Raw genomic sequence first — 20,984 nt, 5'->3', positions numbered from 1 at the left:
CAGGAACATGTGACAGTAAACATTCATCAGTTTACTATTACCCTGTTGTGTTCTGCAGGCAGCAGTCGAAACACCCTTTCATTCTGCTGCTTGTTTGTTAAAAGGCTTTCGCTCACTAGACGTGGGATAAGAGTAATGGAATCCTACTTTGGGGCTTTGGTTCGGAGAGCTGTTTCTCTGTATCCATGCCAGCGTCTGCTGCTGGAGTTCTGCTATTTTGGGGTTAGCTTCCTCTTTCTTCTGGCTGATGTACTGCACCACACGCAGCCTCGACCAGATTTCATCCAAGCAGGTCCCTAGGGTGCTCACATACGTTTCCTTGGCATGTACTAGGTAGTCTGTAGTGAACACAAACAAAGGAAGGCAATCTGGAGAATGCATGCACCTGAAATCCAAATCTGAGCAGTACAGTGCCGTCTGGCCAATGGCTTGCAGGTTCTACAATACCTCCTAAAGGCACTGTCATGTGATGTCCGATTTCCTGTTTGCTCAACTGAGTTAAAATTAGAAATGCCAAACTGGCATTTTGCTCAACAAACAATACAGAACAAGAAGAACAACAAGTCAATGTATGGTAATATGCTAAAACATTTGACAAAAGGAGCAGAAATTCACAGAGAATAGTTTATATTACAATGTTACATACATTTCTAACAATTATTTATGACATTGGATACACTGACGATGTTTGCAAAGGATTTCTACATTTTGTATCCCAAAAGGATATTAAACTAATGTGAAAGTTCTGGTACTCTACTAGATTGAACTTAAAAAAGTTCCTTCAGACTGCCTTGAAAATAAACGAAACACTGCAGTTCAGACAGGTAAGAGTTATGTTAAATGTTCTGATGTCCCCACCTGCTGGAATAAAGGCGCAACTTCTATTTGAAAAAAATCACTCAATGTGTGCAGGAGCTTAATCAGAATCAGATAATCAGAAGAGCTGGGTATGCTATTGGTAATTATTTTTTTCTCTTTTAAATGATAGATTTATTGAACACCTGACTTGACAGGCTGTAGCAAAACATCCAAAGGACCTCAGGTTAAACACGGCCCAGATCATTAAGCAGGTACAACACGTTCCTTTTTTTACGCATTTTACAGAGGATGAAGCATTCATTCTGACAGGTCTGCAAAATGATGTTGCTATTGCTCATTGACACAGACCAAATCAAGAAACAATACTGCCCCTCGTAGGCTTCACCAGCAACATCTTTGTAATAGATGTCTACATAATCCAGGGAAATTGCTGAAAATCTCTTTACCAACTAGGGCTCACTGCATGGCCTGTCTACAAAACCCCGACTACCTGCTACTCAATACCCTGAATTTTTGGGTTTATGTTTGTTCTGTTTTGCTTTTGCTGAGCCTATATATAAGATAAGATCACTTTATTAGCTGTATACAATTTCTTGCATTAGGAATTTGTCTTTTCGCATACCCCAGCTTGCTCTCCGTGAGACACAGACAGGGAGAGAAGCTGGGGGTCAGAGCGCAGGGTCAGCTATTGTACAGCACCCCTGGAGCAGTTGGGGTTAAGGGCCTTGCTCAGGGGCTCAACGGAGTAGGATTCCTCTACCAGCCACAGGCGCAGATCCTTAGCCACAGTGCCACCGCTCCGCCCAATATATATTTGTATTTGCATACAGTATATATATATATTTGTCTATGAATTTGCCTTGTAACAGGAAAGGCAGTCTTTGTGGGAACTGTGTTAACCCGAGAAGATTTCACTTGAAAGATACAGTAGTATTTTAAAATGAGACCACTTGATGGATGTAGACAATTTAGATGCACTAACAACTGAGTTTTCTCAGGGAGGCAGACAGGTCTATGAAAGTACTGCAGTAGCGGCTGACATGCCACCAGAGGCCACCAAATAGGGCCTCAAAGAAATGAAATATAGTTCACTTAAGTGTAATTACAAATTGTATAATTCATTGTAATGTACATTCGTTCAATTAGTGTGTTTGCCATATATAAGGGTGTAACTTATTAGTTTGAGTTTGATGTAGTTTTTGTTATAGTAAGTCGATCATTATTATTGTGAAGTAAGTTTAAGTTTTGATGTTTTATTTTGAAACAAAAGCCAAGAAGCCTCCTGGATGTTAAAAGATAGGCCTATTCTGTTTCATGCGCCCACATCCCTGGAGCCATTCCTATTGGGCAGGGATCTGTGCCATTAGTAATTTAGGGCTTGTGCATGTAGTTTTTCTTTTTTGTGAGCTTCAAATCCCAAATAACAACACACAGATGGAGTTTAGCTTTACCTTTTAAATAGCATGTAGTTCTTTTTTTGTTTATGTTTATTTTAACATCTGGCTTTTTATAGATTGTTCTGGTCTGTAAACATTTTAAGAAAAGGCTTTTTAAACATGTTGATCAAGACACTCATTAAAATATTTTTTTTTCGGTAAATCAATGCACCAAAACTAAATGTGAATATATGGTGCATGCTGGCCCTACATACAAACAGGCACAGAGACATCAATCAACCTAATCACAATTAGTTTTAGGTGGTGACAGCACACACTGCAAAAACTCATGTGAAAACAGGGCAAAATCCAAAATGCAGAGCAGGGTCAAACCCAGGGCCAAATTACTGTGAGACAGCAACCTTACAACACCAGACCATCTTGCCACCAAGACAAAGGACACAGGCACAGAGAACTTTGGAATATATACAGTACATAGGGTTATGTCAAAATTGTACAGTACACTAGTAAGTTCTCATTTAGAATACTGTGTACAATTCTAATCACACTTTGATCCAAAAAAGATATTGTTGGTCTAGAGTGAGAGTCAGAGAGGAGAGACTAGATACATTCTTGAGCCTGAATGAATGTCTCACCTGACAGGTTGTAGTTTTGAACAGAGAAGACTAAACGAGCACCAGACACAAGGATTCTAACTGCACAAAGGCACTGAGAAAGTTAAAGGATGTGTTCAGAACCAACAGTGGAAAAAAAAAACTAGGGGACTAGGGGTTGTCAATTTAAACGAAAACTGTGCATTTAAAACTGACAAGAGTTTTACAACAAGGGTTGTGGGGGTCTGGAACAAGCCACCCATCCATGTTGTGGAAGCTGATTTCCTGGTTTCTTTTAAGACATTGCTAGATGAAATCCTTGGATCAATTAGCTACTAAACAAACAACAAGCCAAATGGCCCCTCTCATTTATGGCATTTCTTGTGTTCTTAAAATTGAACAAATAGACCTACATGCTATGAAAAATAAAATATTATTTCTGCCAGGGGGAATGCTGTCTGACGCGTGCTGTCTGACTTCTGACTGTACCCAGCTGGTGTGTGAGTGAAAGAGGCTTGTGTAAGAGACACAAGGAATCCCCTCCGCATGACTCAGCTGCATCAGTCTTTCAGGGCCTCCTTGTGATTCAGTGCGTCAGAAACCTCAGCAGCCAGGCAAACCGTGATCTGATCTAGAATCACCCGACACTAAGCCATGCGAGGGAGCATGTGTGAGATTCACATGATCTAAAACATCATGTGGGGAACACTTCACTCTTTAGGACAGGTTTGATTCTAACAGATCAGTCTCTGAAATAGCAGCCATAAATGCAATTCATCTGTCAAACGGGATATTTCTGTGCTACATTACAGGGGACATATTAACCCCTTCAAAACCTTTAAATCTTAAAGGTATGTTAAAGCAGTACAAATGTTGCATTTCTAACTTTTCATGAACGTTCTGTAAGCTGACTTCTTTTAGTTATTGTTTCTCGAATTACCATTTTAGCTCAAATTCTCAATGTGGACACACCACAGAAGCAATTCACTGGAACTAGAAGGTTAGCCCAAAATCTGCTCACAAGCAGCATGATTTTAATTAGCAAATAAATAACAACCGGGTTGCAAAGAGAAGATTACTTATAATTTAGATTTCACACATTTTAAACAAAATGTTTCTTAGTATTCACTTACTGAATCTTTCACATTTTTCTTTACGTTGTGAAATAACTTAAGGCATAAGTGTTGAGACTAAAATAACTTTGAGACCTAATTCGCATTTTTTCTTTTTTGCAGTCTTAGGAGTCACACTTGAACTGGCACTGTAGCATGAAGGTGCTCTTGGGTCCAGAATGTGGTTCTGGATCGGAATACTTTCTGTGTGAAGATGTTCTCCCTGTGTCCATATGGATTTTTAATCACATGCTCTCTCTCTTTTCTCTCGCCTCCCAAGCATATACTGGCTACTGTAGGTTAACTGCTATCTATAAATTATGCAGGGGACTGTGCTCCCTCAGATTACACATCATTTCTATTACTGACCCACAGCTGTGTTGAGATCACACATGAGCAGAAGGTCTCTCACAGTCACCAGCAAGTGTACCAGAGCAGCCTGCTTGTACAGGGACACATCCGTCTCGCTGGGTTCACCTACAATACAGACATCTCTGTCATCCTTCGCCATCACTTACAAACTGAACTACATTTCCCCTGCCTTTTGTGCTTATGGAAAATTAAATCATAATCAGAAAAGTGTTCCATTTAAGCATTAAGCTTTTGACTAAAACTATTTTTTTAATGCGTATACATCATTAAATACTTTTACCTGGCACTATACATCTAAATATTACACTGTACTTTTATCATCAAGGCCTCTTTCAAAAGAAAAATAATTCTACCTCAAGTTAATTTTAAAACAGTTCTTTTTATAATTGCATAACTCATTGCTTGCATATTTTCACAAGTTAGGTTCTATTCTTATTAATTGTATCACAATGGTTTGCTAAACAGTTGCAAAAGTACTTAGGGTGCAGAGTTAAATTCTCTGAATAGGCCTTTTCTGTACTAAAGGCAGGAATTTCTTTGTACTTAATGCCTCCCTACTCTACAGTATGTAACTGGCTAAGTTACAGAGCACTGTGGTAGTGTCCAATAAACAGAGTTAAAGATGCAAAATTCAAACATAAACATGAAGTGTTTTTAAAATTCTAGTGCATTCTGAAATTAAAAAAAACATGAATACCATATTTAAAGATACACTCTCAGTAACCATAACCTTGTTTTAGGCTGCTGTTGAGGACTTTCTCCTGCTGCTTCAGAAAGAAGCGTGTTTGGTCAGAAGTCAGAGTGGAAAAACTCCCATGGGCAGCTGTACACATGCCCAGTTCTTTAGCACTGGAGATGAAAGTTGAGGCCACATCTTGAAGCTGACAATACGCCTGACACTGGCTCTCTACAGGCACAGAAAGAAGGTGACAATGTGAATTTGCACAATGAAGGAAGGTCACAATACTTCTACAAGGGTGAGCCATGCTGGTTTGACTCCAGATACACTATCCCGTGACTGATCATAGATTGCAATAGCCAGAGATGAACCACTTAGTAAGACAACATGTTAATGAATTGGCTGGAATTATTTTTATTAACAAAAGATTATTGCAGGTTTAACCATGACATACTGTTCTCCAATGTATTAATTAAAAAATGATATAAATAATATTTTTGTGATTACATTATGATGTTATACATTTGAACATATGCTAGAAGTCATACTGTATAAAGTGCACTTTTATACTTAACAAAAAAATAACCTTTTAGATTTATAGATATGTAGAGTAACCAACAATGTAAATAACAAGAAACATCCGACAATGAATCAACAAGATTTAATTGGTAAATGTGATAGATTATCTACTAAAACACTTCATATTTGCTTCTCATGTATAGTTTACTTTGAGTTGTCATCAAGATTTTGAAGATTCTATTCAATGAAAATTAAATTGCAAAATCACAAGCTTGGTTTATACTCACCCAAAATAAACTGTTAATAACAGCCAAAGTTGTTAATAACAAACTTAGAAGAATCATGTCTAAGATGTCTCAGATAAATAAGGTAAACATACTGATTATTATTTGGATTTAGGATGTTGATAATAATGTCTACGATACACAATAAAACAGTACACTTTACTCATATGAGCCAGTGTGCACAATGCAGTTGATCTTTTTCATGTTGAAAAAAGTAAAGTATTTATTATTAATGCTACAGATTCAACTATTAATCCCCTCTAACATATACAGTAAAACGCCTATCTGATACACTTTTTTATTTTTGTTTCTTGCTCTGTAACATTATTTTTTGAACTACTCCCTTAGACCAGAGCATGAATTTGAGATTACTGTCATGATAAAAGATGAAAATTCTTCACGAACTCTGAAGGGCCTAATTGAAACAAACCCAAGTGTTTAATTTTGCCATTAATTACAATTACATCAATAAAACGGTCATTCAGACTGAAATTAAAATTCCTCTTTTTGTTCAAATAAGACACCTGATGCTTGGATTTCGATCACGGCACTGTGTCTGGTTTTCTCATCGCTGCTTGAATCTGCTGGTGCAGCACAGAGAGGCTTCACCTCCACCTTGGGTGCTGAAAGACAGACATCCCACAGCTTAATAATAATAATAAGAATTGCTTACACTTACATAGTGCTTTTCTGGACACTCCACTCAAAGCGCTTTACAGGTAATGGGGACTCCCCTCCACCACCACCACTGTGCAGCATCCACCTGGATGATGTGACGGCAGCCATAGTGTGCCAGAACGCTCGCCACACATCAGCTATCAGTGGGGAGGAGAGCAGAGTCAATTCATAGAGGGGGATTATTAGGAGGCCATGATTGGTAAGGGCCAATTGGAAATTTGGCCAGGACACCGGGGTTACACCCCTACTCTTTTTGAGAAGTGCACTGGGATTTTTAATGACCACAGAGAGTCAGGACCTCGGTTTTACGTCTCATCCGAAGGACGGCGCCTGTTTACAGTATAGTGTCCCCGTCACTATACTGGGGCATTAGGACCCACATGGACTGCAGGGTGAGCGCCCCCTGCTGGCCCCACAAACACCTCTTCCAGTAGCAACCTTAGTTTTTCCCAGGAGGTCTCTCATCCAGGTACTGACCAGGCTCACACCTGCTGAGCTTTAATGGGTTGCCAGTTGTGAGTTGCAGGGTGATATGGCTGCTGGCTGCTTAAGCCTCTACTGCATGGCTGTGATAGGTGCCTCTGCCGCACACTTTGCAGTAGATGTACAAACATCTCATTTCCTCAGGCCTGAACGATAAGACCTCATCCACAAGTAACTAAGCGTAATACACAAACACTAAATATATGATCAGATAACGGTACATAAACCCTTTTTAAAAGAACCCACTGATGTTGCCTATCATATCCTGAACAAAATGGATAACACCATGAGAATTACTCATATGGACAACACCTGTCCCATTTATATTAAAACCACATCACAACTTTCAAAAGTGAGTCTTTTATAAAATATCTTACTAATTGGTTAGCTCAAATACGTTTTCTCATATAAACTGGAAATGAATCCCATTAACTGTGATTTACATCAAATAACATCTTTATCCCTGATGAATTAAATGGAAAAACACTTTAGGACAACTTTCATGGTACTGATGTAGATTCAGAAGTACAACAAAAAAACTTGGAGACTGATCTTGATTTACAGCACGTAATTTTCTGTTTAGTTTTTCTAGAATCATTTGCAAGTAATCACAAAAGCAAGTATGTCCATGAGCTCATGGTTTTCTACTAAATTGCACAAATACTTCCTGTGAAGAAATTAAATCAAGAAAGAACAAAGTTAGGCATAACACTCATGAAACGTTAGTTGCTAAAAAAGGAAGAGATTCACATTCCTCCCTTGTACTTAATTTCATTCGAAAGCCCTGTGGCCTTCTCACATTGCGCATTCTCTTTCTCTTTGGATGTTGCTCTTTTCTTCTTATTCTCGTTCCACATACCTGTGTTGTTCTGGCTTTTGCACTGTGTGTTGTGCACAGCAGAAGTCCCTTCAGGCAACTGCTTGGACCTCAGCATTATAAAGGTTGCAAGAGGATCCAAATTCTCCTGTTGTGATTTTGAGGCCGTTCCGCTGTTGCAAGAGTCTTTTGCATCCTTAGAGAAGAATTTATGGTCACTTGTATGCTGTGCATATGCACAATGATCACTATTGCTTTCTTGTAAGGATAAAGCCATTTTGCTTGGCTCACACCTTTCTGATGATGCAAGTTCTCTTTTTTGACTTGGCTTATCAATTGCTGCCTCAGTGATTGATACTTTTAGGGTTCGTCCTTTCTCTTTCTCAGGTGTCATGTGCTTCTGATTCGAGTCTTTCAAAATGGACCTGACTTTCGTTTCACTGTGTGTGACAACAGCCACAGGGCATTCTGAAATTGTGAAAAGAAAAATAATTTTAAAAGTTTGTCCAAGTTATTCAAAACACATGCACTTCCTTGCAAAACTACAAAACTCAGACCCTTGTACAGATTTCACATTTTGTTGCTTTAAAGCTCGCAATTATGACATTTTGAAGTTGCAGTTAATATTTGTTATACACAACCTACTCCACACATTCAAAACAAAAAAGAAAGAAGTATACAGATAATATAAATAAAAAGGAAAAGGTCATGCCTGCAAAAGTCATAACTTTTGTTGTAACAAACCTACTGTCGATTTCTCTAGTTGCACCAAATGTTTTCTAACAAGCCACACAATTAACTGAGTGACCCCAGTGTGCAGTGGTTCACTCCATACTTCAACCATAAAGACTGAGAGCTGTCAAAAGAACTTAGGGGAAAAGTTATATAAAAGCACAGATCAGGAAAAGGGTAGAAATGCATTTCAAAGACCCCTAGTATCTCTTTGAGCATGATGAGGTTGATCATTAAGAAGTGGAAAGCACCCAAATACTGCTTAGATCAGAATGCCACTCCAAACTGAGGAAACTAGTTAAAGAAATTAGACAATGAGACCAATGATGACTTTGAAAGACAGCGCACAGTGGGTGAGATCGGAGAATAATAAGTCAATAATCCAAAGGTCAATAAAATACCAGTGACTCCACAAAGAGGGCTTATACATAACAGAAACCATCCCAAATTATGCAGCGGATTTGCAACAAAGCACCTAAGTGTATTAGGTATTACTTAAAAACATCCGTATTGTCAAAAACAGGCCTATATTGAAGTATATAAGTATATATTGAGTATATAATACAAATAATATTATATAATATAATACAACACTAAGAAACATGCAATCCTCACCTGTCTCATTGCTACAGTCCTTTAAAATATCTAACAAAAAACAAATACACAAATTGTTAAGTAAAGTTGTTAAAAATAATAAAAGTTCAATTAAAAGGAAGATGTTGCTAATAACTTATATATACTGATAGTGTAACTTACAGTATACGATTATGATACAGGTTTGACAAATTAATATCACAGTTATTATGAGACAAACACAGGCCATGTTAAGAATTAAAACAGAAAAATATCTACAGTATGAGAATCTCATTGGGTTAAAAAGTTAAATAATATCTACAAACAAAATAGTAACATTTATCAAGTACAATATATGCACAAGTTCTATCATTCAGAAAGAAAGAAAATCAGTTTTGTAACAGTTTACAATTCTGTTTTTCCTGTGAAATCTGGTGTAAACATTAGCAGCACAGGTCTAATTAATGAAGAGTTGCATTTTGCAGCTACACAGACAACACAAACTGAAGTCAAATCTCTAGTCTAGGTTTTGACTTACTGTCTATTTCTATCATGGATAATAAGGAGAAATCTTCGCTTGTTGATGTTGTCTTCTCTGTTGTATCATATGAAGTGGTGCCCAGATTCTCCACAAATCTTGACTGGCCCACATTCAAAGTGAGTTGTTTATGATCATCTCTTCTTAGTTCCTCATTAATGGAGCAGTCTGTCTCAGCTGCTATTAGCCCTAAGGTTTCTGCAGCAATCCGGTACTGTAGTTCTGGCTCAGGAGTCTGTGGTTCTTGAAACATGAAACGTGCTCTAAAATATAGCATGTTACATGTACTCATGCAAAGCAGTGAATGTCACTAGATGTTTAACTGTACAATTGAACTGAAATGCCTGAGAGACATCACATCTGTGCGATATATATTACATATGAATGAGGTTGGACACAGAGCTCAAAGACATGATTTAAGATGCCACATTTTAGTAAAAAACTACTCAAGCTTCATCACTAGCTGTACAGAAGTTTCTGTGAAGGATGAACATAAATAACTAACTTGACAACTTTTGAGGGGAGGCTAATCCTATCAATCAAATCTATCAATAGTGTCTAACATATAATTTCTAAATTATATTATGGGAACAATGACAGCACTCACAAAAGCTAATGGTGTTTGAGTCTCTCTTATTACAGCATTTAGTTTGATCAATATCAGCCTGTACAGGTAGAAAACCACAGCCTTGATTATACATTAACTTAAAAATGCACAGATAACTTTTTTATTCACATTAAGTCACACACCCATTTTCTCATTCTGAGTTACTAGCAGACAAAATTGTGAAAAAAAAAGTTACGACGTACAAGGAATCTCTTATGAGTATAAGATTTCTCTTGTGTTTAATGATATCTTATGTTTTAAACATGAAGGTGGAATATGAGAAAATCACTCTAAAGTAGTATTGGTCTGCCTGCACTTGCCATCACAGGAACATTTGCCGAGATACCGAGATACTCTTTGACAGTTAAAGCTCTGAGCTCAGTGGCCTCTATCTGCATCTCAGTCTTGCTGATGTCTGATTACCTGCCAGAAGGAGCCCTATGAGAGAAGAGATATGTTTCTCTGCCTGCCACAGCACTCCTTCTATACCCTCTCGGTCACTGTCCGAAATCAGGTGACTGAAACACAACACAACACAAGCCTTTTCTTACACCACAAACACATCTCAAATGAAATAACTCTTCCTGTGCAGTTCTCTCCGACTGTGCTGTCTCTGCACCTTTATCGATGGTATAACTACTCATGGCTGCAGCACAGTAGAGTACATCCCAAAGCTTGCAGGAACATTGTGTCTGCTACTATAGGAGAAAATGCAGCAGGCAAAGACTTGGCCAATGCAATCAAGGAGGTCCTCAGAAAAAAAGTTAAAAATTGCAGCATACCGATTGAGTACGTATTTTACAGCCTGAAGAAAAAACTGAGTTTACAACACCTCAGGAATGAGCAAGCAACTAAAGAGGTGTGGAAAAGCTTCTGAAGTGATTACACAAAGAGTTTATAGAGCTCATTTTGGCTTCAGGCAGTTATTGCCAAAAAGGAAAATACAGTACAACCAAACACAGACTTTTACACTATGGAACGTACTGAAGGTGAATGTGGCCCTAATACATATGATCATGTGAGTTCACAGAGTTAAACTCCCAGTGTTCTAATATGGTAAAATGCATGCATGCAATTAATAAAAACAAGCACGTATCATATGTTTCACAATAATATCATCACATATATAAACTGTTTGACCGTGAGGCAAAACCAACAGTTTTGATGGTGCTGTCCCGATACTTTTGAAGGGTGCTGGATATCAAAGATGATACTATAATGCTGATTTTTGAGTTTTTACTGTTGACTTTTTTGAGTAAACAAAATTAAATCCATTGAACACTATGACCTTGCTTCACAGATATAAGATGTTTCTTTTTTTTGCAGCAGTGAATGACAACAACACACAAGGAAAAACATCAAGAAAATCACAAAAAAGAGGGGTGTTTTTTTCCAAGAGGAAGCTTGGAAATTTGGAAGGGAATGACTGCAAAAGTAAACTAATGAATGGTGCTAGCTGGTTATGGGTGGCTCATACAGTATACAGGCTGCTCCTACCCTATTACTGAGAGCTAAGTGGGAGCACTCCTTACTGTCTATAGATTGGGGACAGCTGCTCTGCTGTGAGCTCCCTGCAGGACCCTCGGGCTGCAGGCTGGGGGGTCTGGCACACGGGTGAAAGAGGAGGGTCTGTTTCCATCTGTGTGTACAGCCTGGAGCGCACTGAAAAGACAGCGCATTGTCGGCGACACTCACCTGTTACAGTTTTAACAACATCAGACTGGAACCTTAAGATGACATTCAAGCCCCTTCAATGAACCGATCAATATATCAACCACTAACGAATAGCAAAAGATCGCCTGACAACGAGAAGCAGTTCGTCATTATAAAACACACATTGTACACACATTAAGGTCCTGTAAGATTCCCCTTCTTACCAAAGACTTGTTTCGCTTCAAAATGAAGAAATCCTTAAAACACAAACTCTCAGTTTCTCACTTCCTACAAAACAAATAGCAAGCGGGAAAGAATTGCAATATTTTATTCGAAATACATTTGCCTTTGCTAACCCCTTTGAATCGGCAATAATAACCTACATAACTTAAAGCTCAAATATGGGTCAAGTCCTCAGGATACCTAATGAACAGGACAGTGTTTCTTCAGTAAGAATGATCAGAGGATTGTGTAATTAAATGGTTATAAGATTATATGATATATGGTTATACCAGCACTGGTTATTGGCCCATAATGCTGTGATACCCCTTACCTTAGTAGTGTATCAAATGTTATACTGTACAGTTGCCCAAAAAAATCACAGCATACAAATTGAACAAGGTGAACAGAATAAATATTTACAAGGAATAAATTAATACCGGATACACATTTACTAAACGAGATATCCGAACAGAAAATAACTCAGTCAAAAGAAACCTTGATGTATTCTTTATCGTGTTTTCTGCACTGAGTAACACATCGATTCTTTTTTTTTTGTTCTTTACACATTGTTGGTTTTGTAACTGCAGAATGCTGTGGAACAGACAGGAGTTTTAGAGTTTAATGAGGAGTTTTCCTCATTATTATGTGGCATCTTATAATTAACCAGTATCTGCAATTTTGATTACTTAAAAGACTAAAATCTGTTTTGTTTTGGTAGCTTGATTGGAATGATTAGCAGGTGAGTGTGTGGTATATGTTATCTATTGAATTTGTTAGGCACTTATCCATGATTGTCCTGACCAAGCCTGTAGTTCTGGTTTTCAGAAACAAACTCACATCAAGAAGAGAATGTAAATAACCAGTTATTTTACAAGCTCAGTCCTGCAGAGCGGGTTGCAGACAACAATGAGGAACTGCATTACTAAGTCTGTGTACCTGGAAAACACTGTGCTAACCATCGCAGGGCAGACACAGACACAAAGACACACACACTCACATCTAGGGACAATTTTCCCAGAAGCATCTGATAAATATGTCTACAAATATTATTTGGATTGTGGGAGGAACCCATGCAAACACAGGGAGAACATACAAACTCTACACAGAGAGCAACCCAGTTCCAGAATCGAATGCAATGCCTCTGCACTATGAGGCACCAATCCTAAACCATTGCACCAACTTGCCGCCCTGTGCTACTAAGTTTTATTTATATTTTGCTAGATCTGTCCCATTCCTAATATACAGTATTTCACATGAAGATCTGCACATATACAGTACGCACATCAAATTCACCAAGGAGAGATGGGTTGTTAAATTGCTTTTACACACAAACACGACTCCAGACTATTTACTGGAGTTTCACCCAGTTCTTAAGAGAAAGTGCATTTCCTTCACTTTAAATTGAATATACATGAACAAATACAGTTCTAACAGAAATCACAGCAACAAAACTGGACCTATATTTACTTAAACATAAATCCTCATATCTTCTCATTTTCAATATTCTTAGAATTTCCCGTTTAGAACAAAAGGCATCAGTGTAACAGGATCATGAGATAAAAAATGCAGTTCCTCGTTTCTTTTTTTGTTCTGGTAAGCGGTAGTTTTCACCTTCATTTGCAGTTGTAACTGTCCGCTTTCAACCATTTAATTCACATGTGCTTATTTCATATAGAATATTTTATATATATATTTAGTTCTTCAAAACTTGAGTTTAAGATGCTGCATGCATCCATGTCTGCTGTCTGTACAGTCACAGATGCTGTGTGTGCGGAACAGAGTATGTAGGGGGTAGAAGGACAAGGGCCACTCTGCTCATAGTTCAATACATATGAACACGAGAAACGTTACAAACAAGAAGAGGCCATTGGGCCCAAATAGCTTCTTTGGTTCCTAGCAGCTAATTAATCTGAGAAACTCATCCACCTGTTTCCTTGAAATACAAGACACCAGAGCATCAGCCTCAATAACATGGCTGGGTAGTTTGTTCCCTTTGCTTTAAAGTGTGTCTCCTGTTCTAAGTATAGAATGTAGTTTGCACTTGTGTCTTCTGCTTCGTGTTTCACAGCTGATCCCGAATAATTTCACTTCATTCACTCTGCCAATGGCTTTGAGTATTCTGAATATTTCATCAGATCCCCACATTTTCCTCTCTGTTCAGCACTTAAAAAATTCAGTTCTTTCTTCCTGTCTTTGTGGGGCATTCTTTTAAGCATGGGAATGTAAATAGGTGTTTTCCTTTGGACCAGTTCCAGAGCAGCAATTTCGTGTTGCATGGTGACCGAAACTGCACACAATAATGTAATTGAGCTCTTACCGATGCAAAGCTATACACTGAACCGTTATTCTGTTTGCCTTTATAATGACATTTTCACGCTGAAGATCAGTGTTTGCTGTTTTCTATTTAGAGTTTATGTTACTGGAACCTGCATGTCAACACTGCACTTGAACCTGCTGCTGCCACAGATATGATTTCCAGGGTTCACCAGTAGGTGGCCATCTTCAATAATCTATATCATAAACCACAGCACTGGTAGAAATCAAAGCTGCTAGTAAACCTGAAAGAAGAATCTACTTCCCAAATACCGTATTATGATTTAGTATGAAAAATCATTAAATTTAAAAGGCTGGTCTTTAGATATTGAAAGATGTTTAGTGATTATATACACATTTTCATCTTAACTGTATACTGTAACTTTTAATTTTGTGTCATTTTTATTCTTTACTGCCCTACATCTGGTGTATACAATTTTTAATCCTGTTATGGTTGCAATGGTTCTCACTTCTGTATTCCTTAGTCTACCATGCATTCTCTTGTTGACTGAGAGCAAAACGTAGTTTTGAAACACCAAAAAAACCCACTAGCAGGCCCTGAATATGTGCAGATAAAGGTTGAACCACATCCTGCTGTGAAGAGTCTATAATGTTTGGCTGCTTGAGGTTATTCTGTTAGAACACTCTGTTGTTGTACATGACAGAAGTAAGCTTTTGATTGGGAAAATTTGTTTAGAACTGGACAGCTGACATCTGGAGAAGGCTCCACAGCCAAATGTGTCTCATTTATTTTCCTTTTAGCATAGAATAAACTAGTTCCTTTGCATTCTAATCAAAGGGAAGGGTTGGGTTAAGCTGTGGAAGCATGTTGGGTATTGTTGTTACCCCAAAAATCATATAATTATTCCTGATCTAGACATCTGGGGGCAAGTATTTCATAGTTTGTACAAAGTTCCAAAGCTACTCTTAGTTTAATGAAGTTTGGTCATCTTACAATATTATAATATACTGTATATACCTGAAAATATTACAATATGTTACCATAAAGACAAAACTTTCATACTTGTTTTTCTTTGGAGCATCATAGTTCCACAACTCTGCATGGTCTGTATCAGAGGAAGTTAGCAAAACTGCTGAAGTACTAGTGAATGACAGATGGGAATATCACCTGTTTTTTTTTGTCTTTGCCCTTTTTCCACTGTTTTTACAGGATACTGTGGTCATGCTCTAAATTGTGCAGAGATCCTACTTACACAGAAAAAAGTGAAAAAAGTGATTGATCTGAGTACAAACATCTCAGATCAGAAAATATCACGAAACATTTTGTTTTCTTTCAAACAAAGGAGGTGTGTGGTTAATCTGGCTGGCTTTCGTGCCAACGCTGCGAAGAAAACAAGAATGATCACCATGTCAACAAAACACTGACCACTGGGTAGAAACTTTACGCTGTTCCGAGAAGCCTTATCGACAGACTGTGGAAAGACATGCCTATGCATTTACGCTGTTGAAATATCTGATCTACAGGATCATGACACGATCTGCGCATTTGCACAGATATTAAGATTGAGATTGAGATATTTGTGCACCGTCATATGCTTTAATTTCATGCATCTGTAATTATTTTTCTGGTGGCGGTACGGAACTACCAACTGACTTCAAACTTGTTTTCATGAACGCTCAGTGAAGAGGGTTAATTTATATGCTGCTGAAGATTTGCACATGGCAGGATCATTTGCCTGCCTTGAGAGAACCACTTTGAACAACAGTTCTATGACAAATGACTGTTTTCTTAACCAAATGTATACTTAAAATGTTTAGTAATTTTCAACTCTAAACAAAACAAGGCGTTATCTGAAGCTGAGAGAATAGATCCCATACCTGGTGTGGTGTCGCCCAGCGTGCTCATAGTACTTTCCATGAAAACCACAGAGTCAGCCCCACTGGATCCGTCATACTCCGATACCTCTAAGGCACTTCTGAATTCAGCACTTACATCTAATAAAAATATAAACAAATAAAGGAAGGAATGTCATAAAATGTACAATATTAGGATCCGAGTGTCAATCAGTGAATCTGTGAATACATCATTAGCACTCTTAAGAAGAGTGATTTTCTACATTTTTTTTTCACTCTGGGGCAAAAGTTTCTCTATTTTTTCAGAAAGGGGCTGAGAACTGAAGATTCATTGATTCATTTGTACTGAACAAATGAATCAATTGTCATTCAGGTGAGCAATCCCCAGTATCCTCCATTCCAAGTTCTACAATTTTTCTTCAATATTTCACTCAACAGTAGCGAATCAGTATTTAAAATTTCCATATGAATAAAAAATGAAATTATTTTTTTTCTCATGTCCTCATAAATAAACAAGCTGCCATATTATCTGGCAACCAGTTTTACCTTCACAGCACAGCTCAGCCTAGTGTTTCAACTGCATTCTGGTTCTTAGTGTCTTTCGTTTTAAACGGTTAGCATTGCTGCCTTGCAGCACTGGGGCCCTGGGATCAGTTCTGGACCTGGGGTGCTGTCTGCATGGAGTTTGCATGTTCTCCCCCAGTTTGAGTGGGTTTCCCCTGGCTGCTGGTGTGAACGAGGGAGTGTCTGTGTCTGTTTGTGCACAGTGAAGGACTGGCATCCTATCCAGAGAGTATCCCACCTTGTGCCTGATGCTTGCTGGGTTAGGCTCCAGCTTCCCTTGCAACTCTGTACTGGATAAAGTGACTAGAAAATGGATGAATGGTAAATTCAGTGACTGCTAAGGTTTATGATACCCGAAAGACCGTACATGGGCATCAAGCAAGACTATTCCTAAAGGTCTACTTAGCCTTAGCAGCAGAACAAACATTTAGATAGTCCCAAGTGTTAATGTTAATCACTAATGGAATATTTGCAGACACAGAGATACTACAATAATTAAACAAATGCCCAGATTTGCACAGCACAACTCAGCCCACCTTATCTTAAATTCACACATTAATGCTGGCTTTACAGTGTGGTTAATACCTTGTACTTCTGTCCTTAATGTTTTAACACATTTATACATGTTGTGGACAAGATCAGCCATCTCTTTATGGAAGAAGGTAGTAAGGCTTACAACAGGTTTTTTTAACGCTAAGACAGAAAAAAATGTTTGTGAACTACAAGGGGTTGCTCCCAATACAGCCCAGGAATTAATGTATTGATAAATCTGGTCAGTCACAGAAAGCAAATTAGGAAATACTTACCACTGCATATATCAAGCTTTTTTGTACATATTCCAGAACACATGATGTGGTCAATAAACCAAAATATGTGTAAAAAGAAAATCAAAAACATGTCTATAAATATGTTTCTACACATTTTAATTTAACTGTATTAACATACAGTTTTATTAATTAATTATTAAACAGGATTAACAATGTGCAACTGGATACCCACCTGGCGTGAGTGTTTCTAGACACGTCATTTCATCCACTAAAGACTCAGGAGAAATTCTTAATGAATCACAAAGCTCCCTGATGGGCAGGGCACTGCTTTTCTGCTGAAGAGTTTTATAGTCCAATTCAAAGGGCAACATCAGAGACTGAGAAAAAAAAACATTACATCAATTAGTACTACTGCATATCTACCCTGAACGTTTGTCTCCTGTGTGAAATGTTCCTTTCCTTTTATCAGTGCTACCAAAAATATGAGTAGATATCCACAAGATAATCTCTTTTGTGGGGGTCTTTAGTGGTATAAAGTGCTAGACCTAGAATTTAGTTTTTATTTCAGTACTTGTGTCTTCTTACTAAATCCTCAGCCAACGTACAAATACAGGATGAGTCATTTATCTGGTCTCCATGTTACAGAGATTCACAAAAAAATAGTAAAACCTAAAGGAAAATCTGATTGCGGTGCACGGGAATCCCAAAAGAAATGTGCATTATACTCTTTATTTCACAAGTCTTATAAAATATTAATTTTAAGATGGTGTCGTTTTGTCAATTTGGTTTTTATATATTCTGAAAACAAATTATCAGATTGTACAGAACACTTAAAACAGTGCTGTTAAGCACACACAACACCACAATACACAAATTTTGCTACAATAATTTTCACGAACTACAATGGATACTAAAACAACATTTGTAGTTTTTAAGAATACCTCCACACTGAGCACTGTAACTTTGCTGAAATCCTCATTCTGTAGATCAGATCCCCCTGCATCTGCAATCACTATCTCATCCAAAGGCACATGGTATCTGTGAAGATCAGAGCATGTTAATAAAATCATTATAGCACAAGATGAAACCCAAGAAAGGGCTCCTGTCTTGAGATCTGAGCTAAGTACCACTTAACCTCCAGTGAAAGGAAGTGTGTAAAACCAGCAACATGAGAGTCCACGAGCCACAATATTCTGTTTAACAGCCAACCTTACTAATGTATGCTGTGACTCTAGCAGGCTATGCATGCTTAATTTTCATGCAGTTTAATGCTATCTTGTTTAGCTGTATTTAGCATCATTTTTAGATAAAATTCCCAATAGGGAAAACCCTTGACAGGTGACATTTAATGCAGCCAAGTGCAGGGTTTTGCATGCAGGTAGTCATGTCACGTCATTTGCCAAACCGCTTTATACCATACGGTGTCGCGGGAAGCTGGAACCAGCAACGAGCGCAAGGCAGGGTACACCCTGGACAGGGCGCTAGTCCATCGCAGGGCCAGTGCAAGCCAATCATACATGGGGACAATTTGGAGGCCATGGTAAAGGCCGAGGGGGGAAATTTGGCCTGGACACCGGGATAACTCCCTACTCTTACAATACCAGGGCATTAGGACCCACACAGACCGCAGGGTGGGCGCCCCCCGCTGGTCCCACTAACACCACTTCCCACAGTAACCATAGGAGGTCCCACCCGGGAACTGACCAGGCTCAACCCTGCTGAGCTTCAGCAGGTAGCCAGTTGAGAGCTGCAGGGTGATATGGCTGCATGCAGGTAGTAAAAACATAAATTATATAATAAATACAATATACAAAAGAAACTTTATCAAAAGCCTTCTGAAAATGTATATCCACCACATCGATGCCTTTAGTGTATCTCTACTGTATCATTAATGTTGTTACTTGTGAAAAAGTCAAGCTAATTAGGCAAGACCTACCTTTTCTAAATTTGTGCTATTTCTTTGTATATACAGTAATTTCCATGTAGGTGATCCTCTACATTAGTTACTTCCATATCCTTTCATGTAATAGACTTATTGGTTATGTTTACTCGTCATGTTTACTTTGTTCAGATTTCTTACTACATTAGCGGTTCTTCAGTCCCTGTGTCCTACCCGTCTTAACTCAACTGCTGGAAATGTTGTGTCAATGGCTTCTGAATAACATTTATCATTTCCTTGAATATTACTGGTAAGATACCATCAGGCCCTTGGGATGTATTAATGTTGTGTGCTTCTAGTAACCTAAACACTCCCCCCTCTTCTATGCTGATATGATCTCAGACAGAACTTCCCCTGCCTTCTTCCTTAGTGAATACCTGAGTGAAATACTCATTTAGTACATCAACCATTTCCCTTTCATTGTGTAGAACTGTCCTATTTTTGTCCCGGATATGTTTTACTTCATCCTTGAAGGTTCCTTTTCTGTTGCAGTACTGAAATATTTTTTATTATTTATTTAAGCCTCCATTCCAGTATTCCTTACAATTTCTCTCTTGGTCTCTAATATATTTTTTGCCTGTGCTTGCAGTTCTTGTGCTCTTATTCCTAAGTGGAACCTGTGGTTTTTTAATCATTTTACAAAGTGCTCTCTTTTTCCTTATATCTGTCCTGATTGATTTGAACTTTTGGGATACCTACTGTATGTTTAGTTTCTGATATACTCTTGGGATAACAGTATAATCTGTTAAATCTGTTGCCATCCATTTTCTACTGATTTAATATCTATCCTATCCTATTTTACTTTTTTATGAACTGTCTGTTTCCATATATGGTCAACTTTTGCTTTGGACTAAACCTGCGCAGTTTCAGAATATACTTCAAAACATTCAAAAAAGTTATGATACTTTTTTCTTACGGTTCCCTATTGTTCTGTCATTTCTGATTTCCTCATTTGATTGTTTGAAAAGACAAAATCTACAGTATACTCTTGGCAATAGTTTGACAAATTGGGAAAAATACTGTTACTGTCATTAATCATGACTGCCATTATAGTTTCTGCTGCTGATATTCCTGTAGGTCTATAGTATTATACAATTATAATTAATTTTGCATATATATATATTTGTATATACTTTTTAATTAATATGCATATAATACATCGTAAAAAGTCAATAATTAACTTATCAGCAATAATTTACTTGAAAAAGCAGTAGTTTACATATACAAATTCACCAAGTATTTGGTACATTGGAGATGTTTGTTTTTTACATACAAATATTTTTCATTTAACCCTGAATCTAGTGAAAAACAAAACTATTCCACTGCTATTTCTCTATATATGTGCATCCAACAAAACGAGTTTCCTTTCAGGACACGGCATACATTCTATTTAATTTCAAAAGGTTATGGAAACCCCAGTGGTTTTGAAACTGAAGTGCAGCAAGAGACATTAATTAGCCATTACATACTTCTTTGACGTCAAAACATAGGAATTTGACCAGCAATGC

General features: G+C 37.8%; 1 protein-coding gene across 4 annotated transcripts in view; it reads right to left on the bottom strand.

The window, feature by feature from the left end:
• Positions 1–20,984, bottom strand: part of shoc1 (shortage in chiasmata 1) — a 45,926-nt gene that overhangs the window by 11,526 nt on the left and 13,416 nt on the right. For all 4 annotated transcript variants that reach the window (XM_088630273.1, XM_088630271.1, XM_088630272.1 and 1 more), the window contains 12 exons: positions 18,479–18,575; positions 17,770–17,914; positions 16,231–16,347; positions 11,736–11,865; positions 10,627–10,721; positions 9,597–9,839; positions 9,101–9,130; positions 7,796–8,221; positions 6,300–6,398; positions 5,024–5,200; positions 4,291–4,398; positions 148–338 (listed from right to left, as the gene is read on the bottom strand). In XM_088630273.1, the coding sequence (XP_088486399.1) occupies positions 148–338; positions 4,291–4,398; positions 5,024–5,200; positions 6,300–6,398; positions 7,796–8,221; positions 9,101–9,130; positions 9,597–9,839; positions 10,627–10,721; positions 11,736–11,865; positions 16,231–16,347; positions 17,770–17,914; positions 18,479–18,575 (1,858 nt within the window). The remainder of the gene's footprint in view (positions 1–147; positions 339–4,290; positions 4,399–5,023; positions 5,201–6,299; positions 6,399–7,795; positions 8,222–9,100; positions 9,131–9,596; positions 9,840–10,626; positions 10,722–11,735; positions 11,866–16,230; positions 16,348–17,769; positions 17,915–18,478; positions 18,576–20,984) is intronic.

Source organism: Lepisosteus platostomus, chromosome 4 (genome assembly GCF_059453375.1).
Source record: "Lepisosteus platostomus isolate fLepPlt1 chromosome 4, fLepPlt1.hap1, whole genome shotgun sequence".
NCBI classification, from domain to species: Eukaryota; Metazoa; Chordata; class Actinopteri; order Semionotiformes; family Lepisosteidae; genus Lepisosteus; species Lepisosteus platostomus.
The sequence above is the reverse complement of the archived record's forward strand: the minus strand, read 5'-3'. Positions and strand labels throughout refer to the sequence as shown.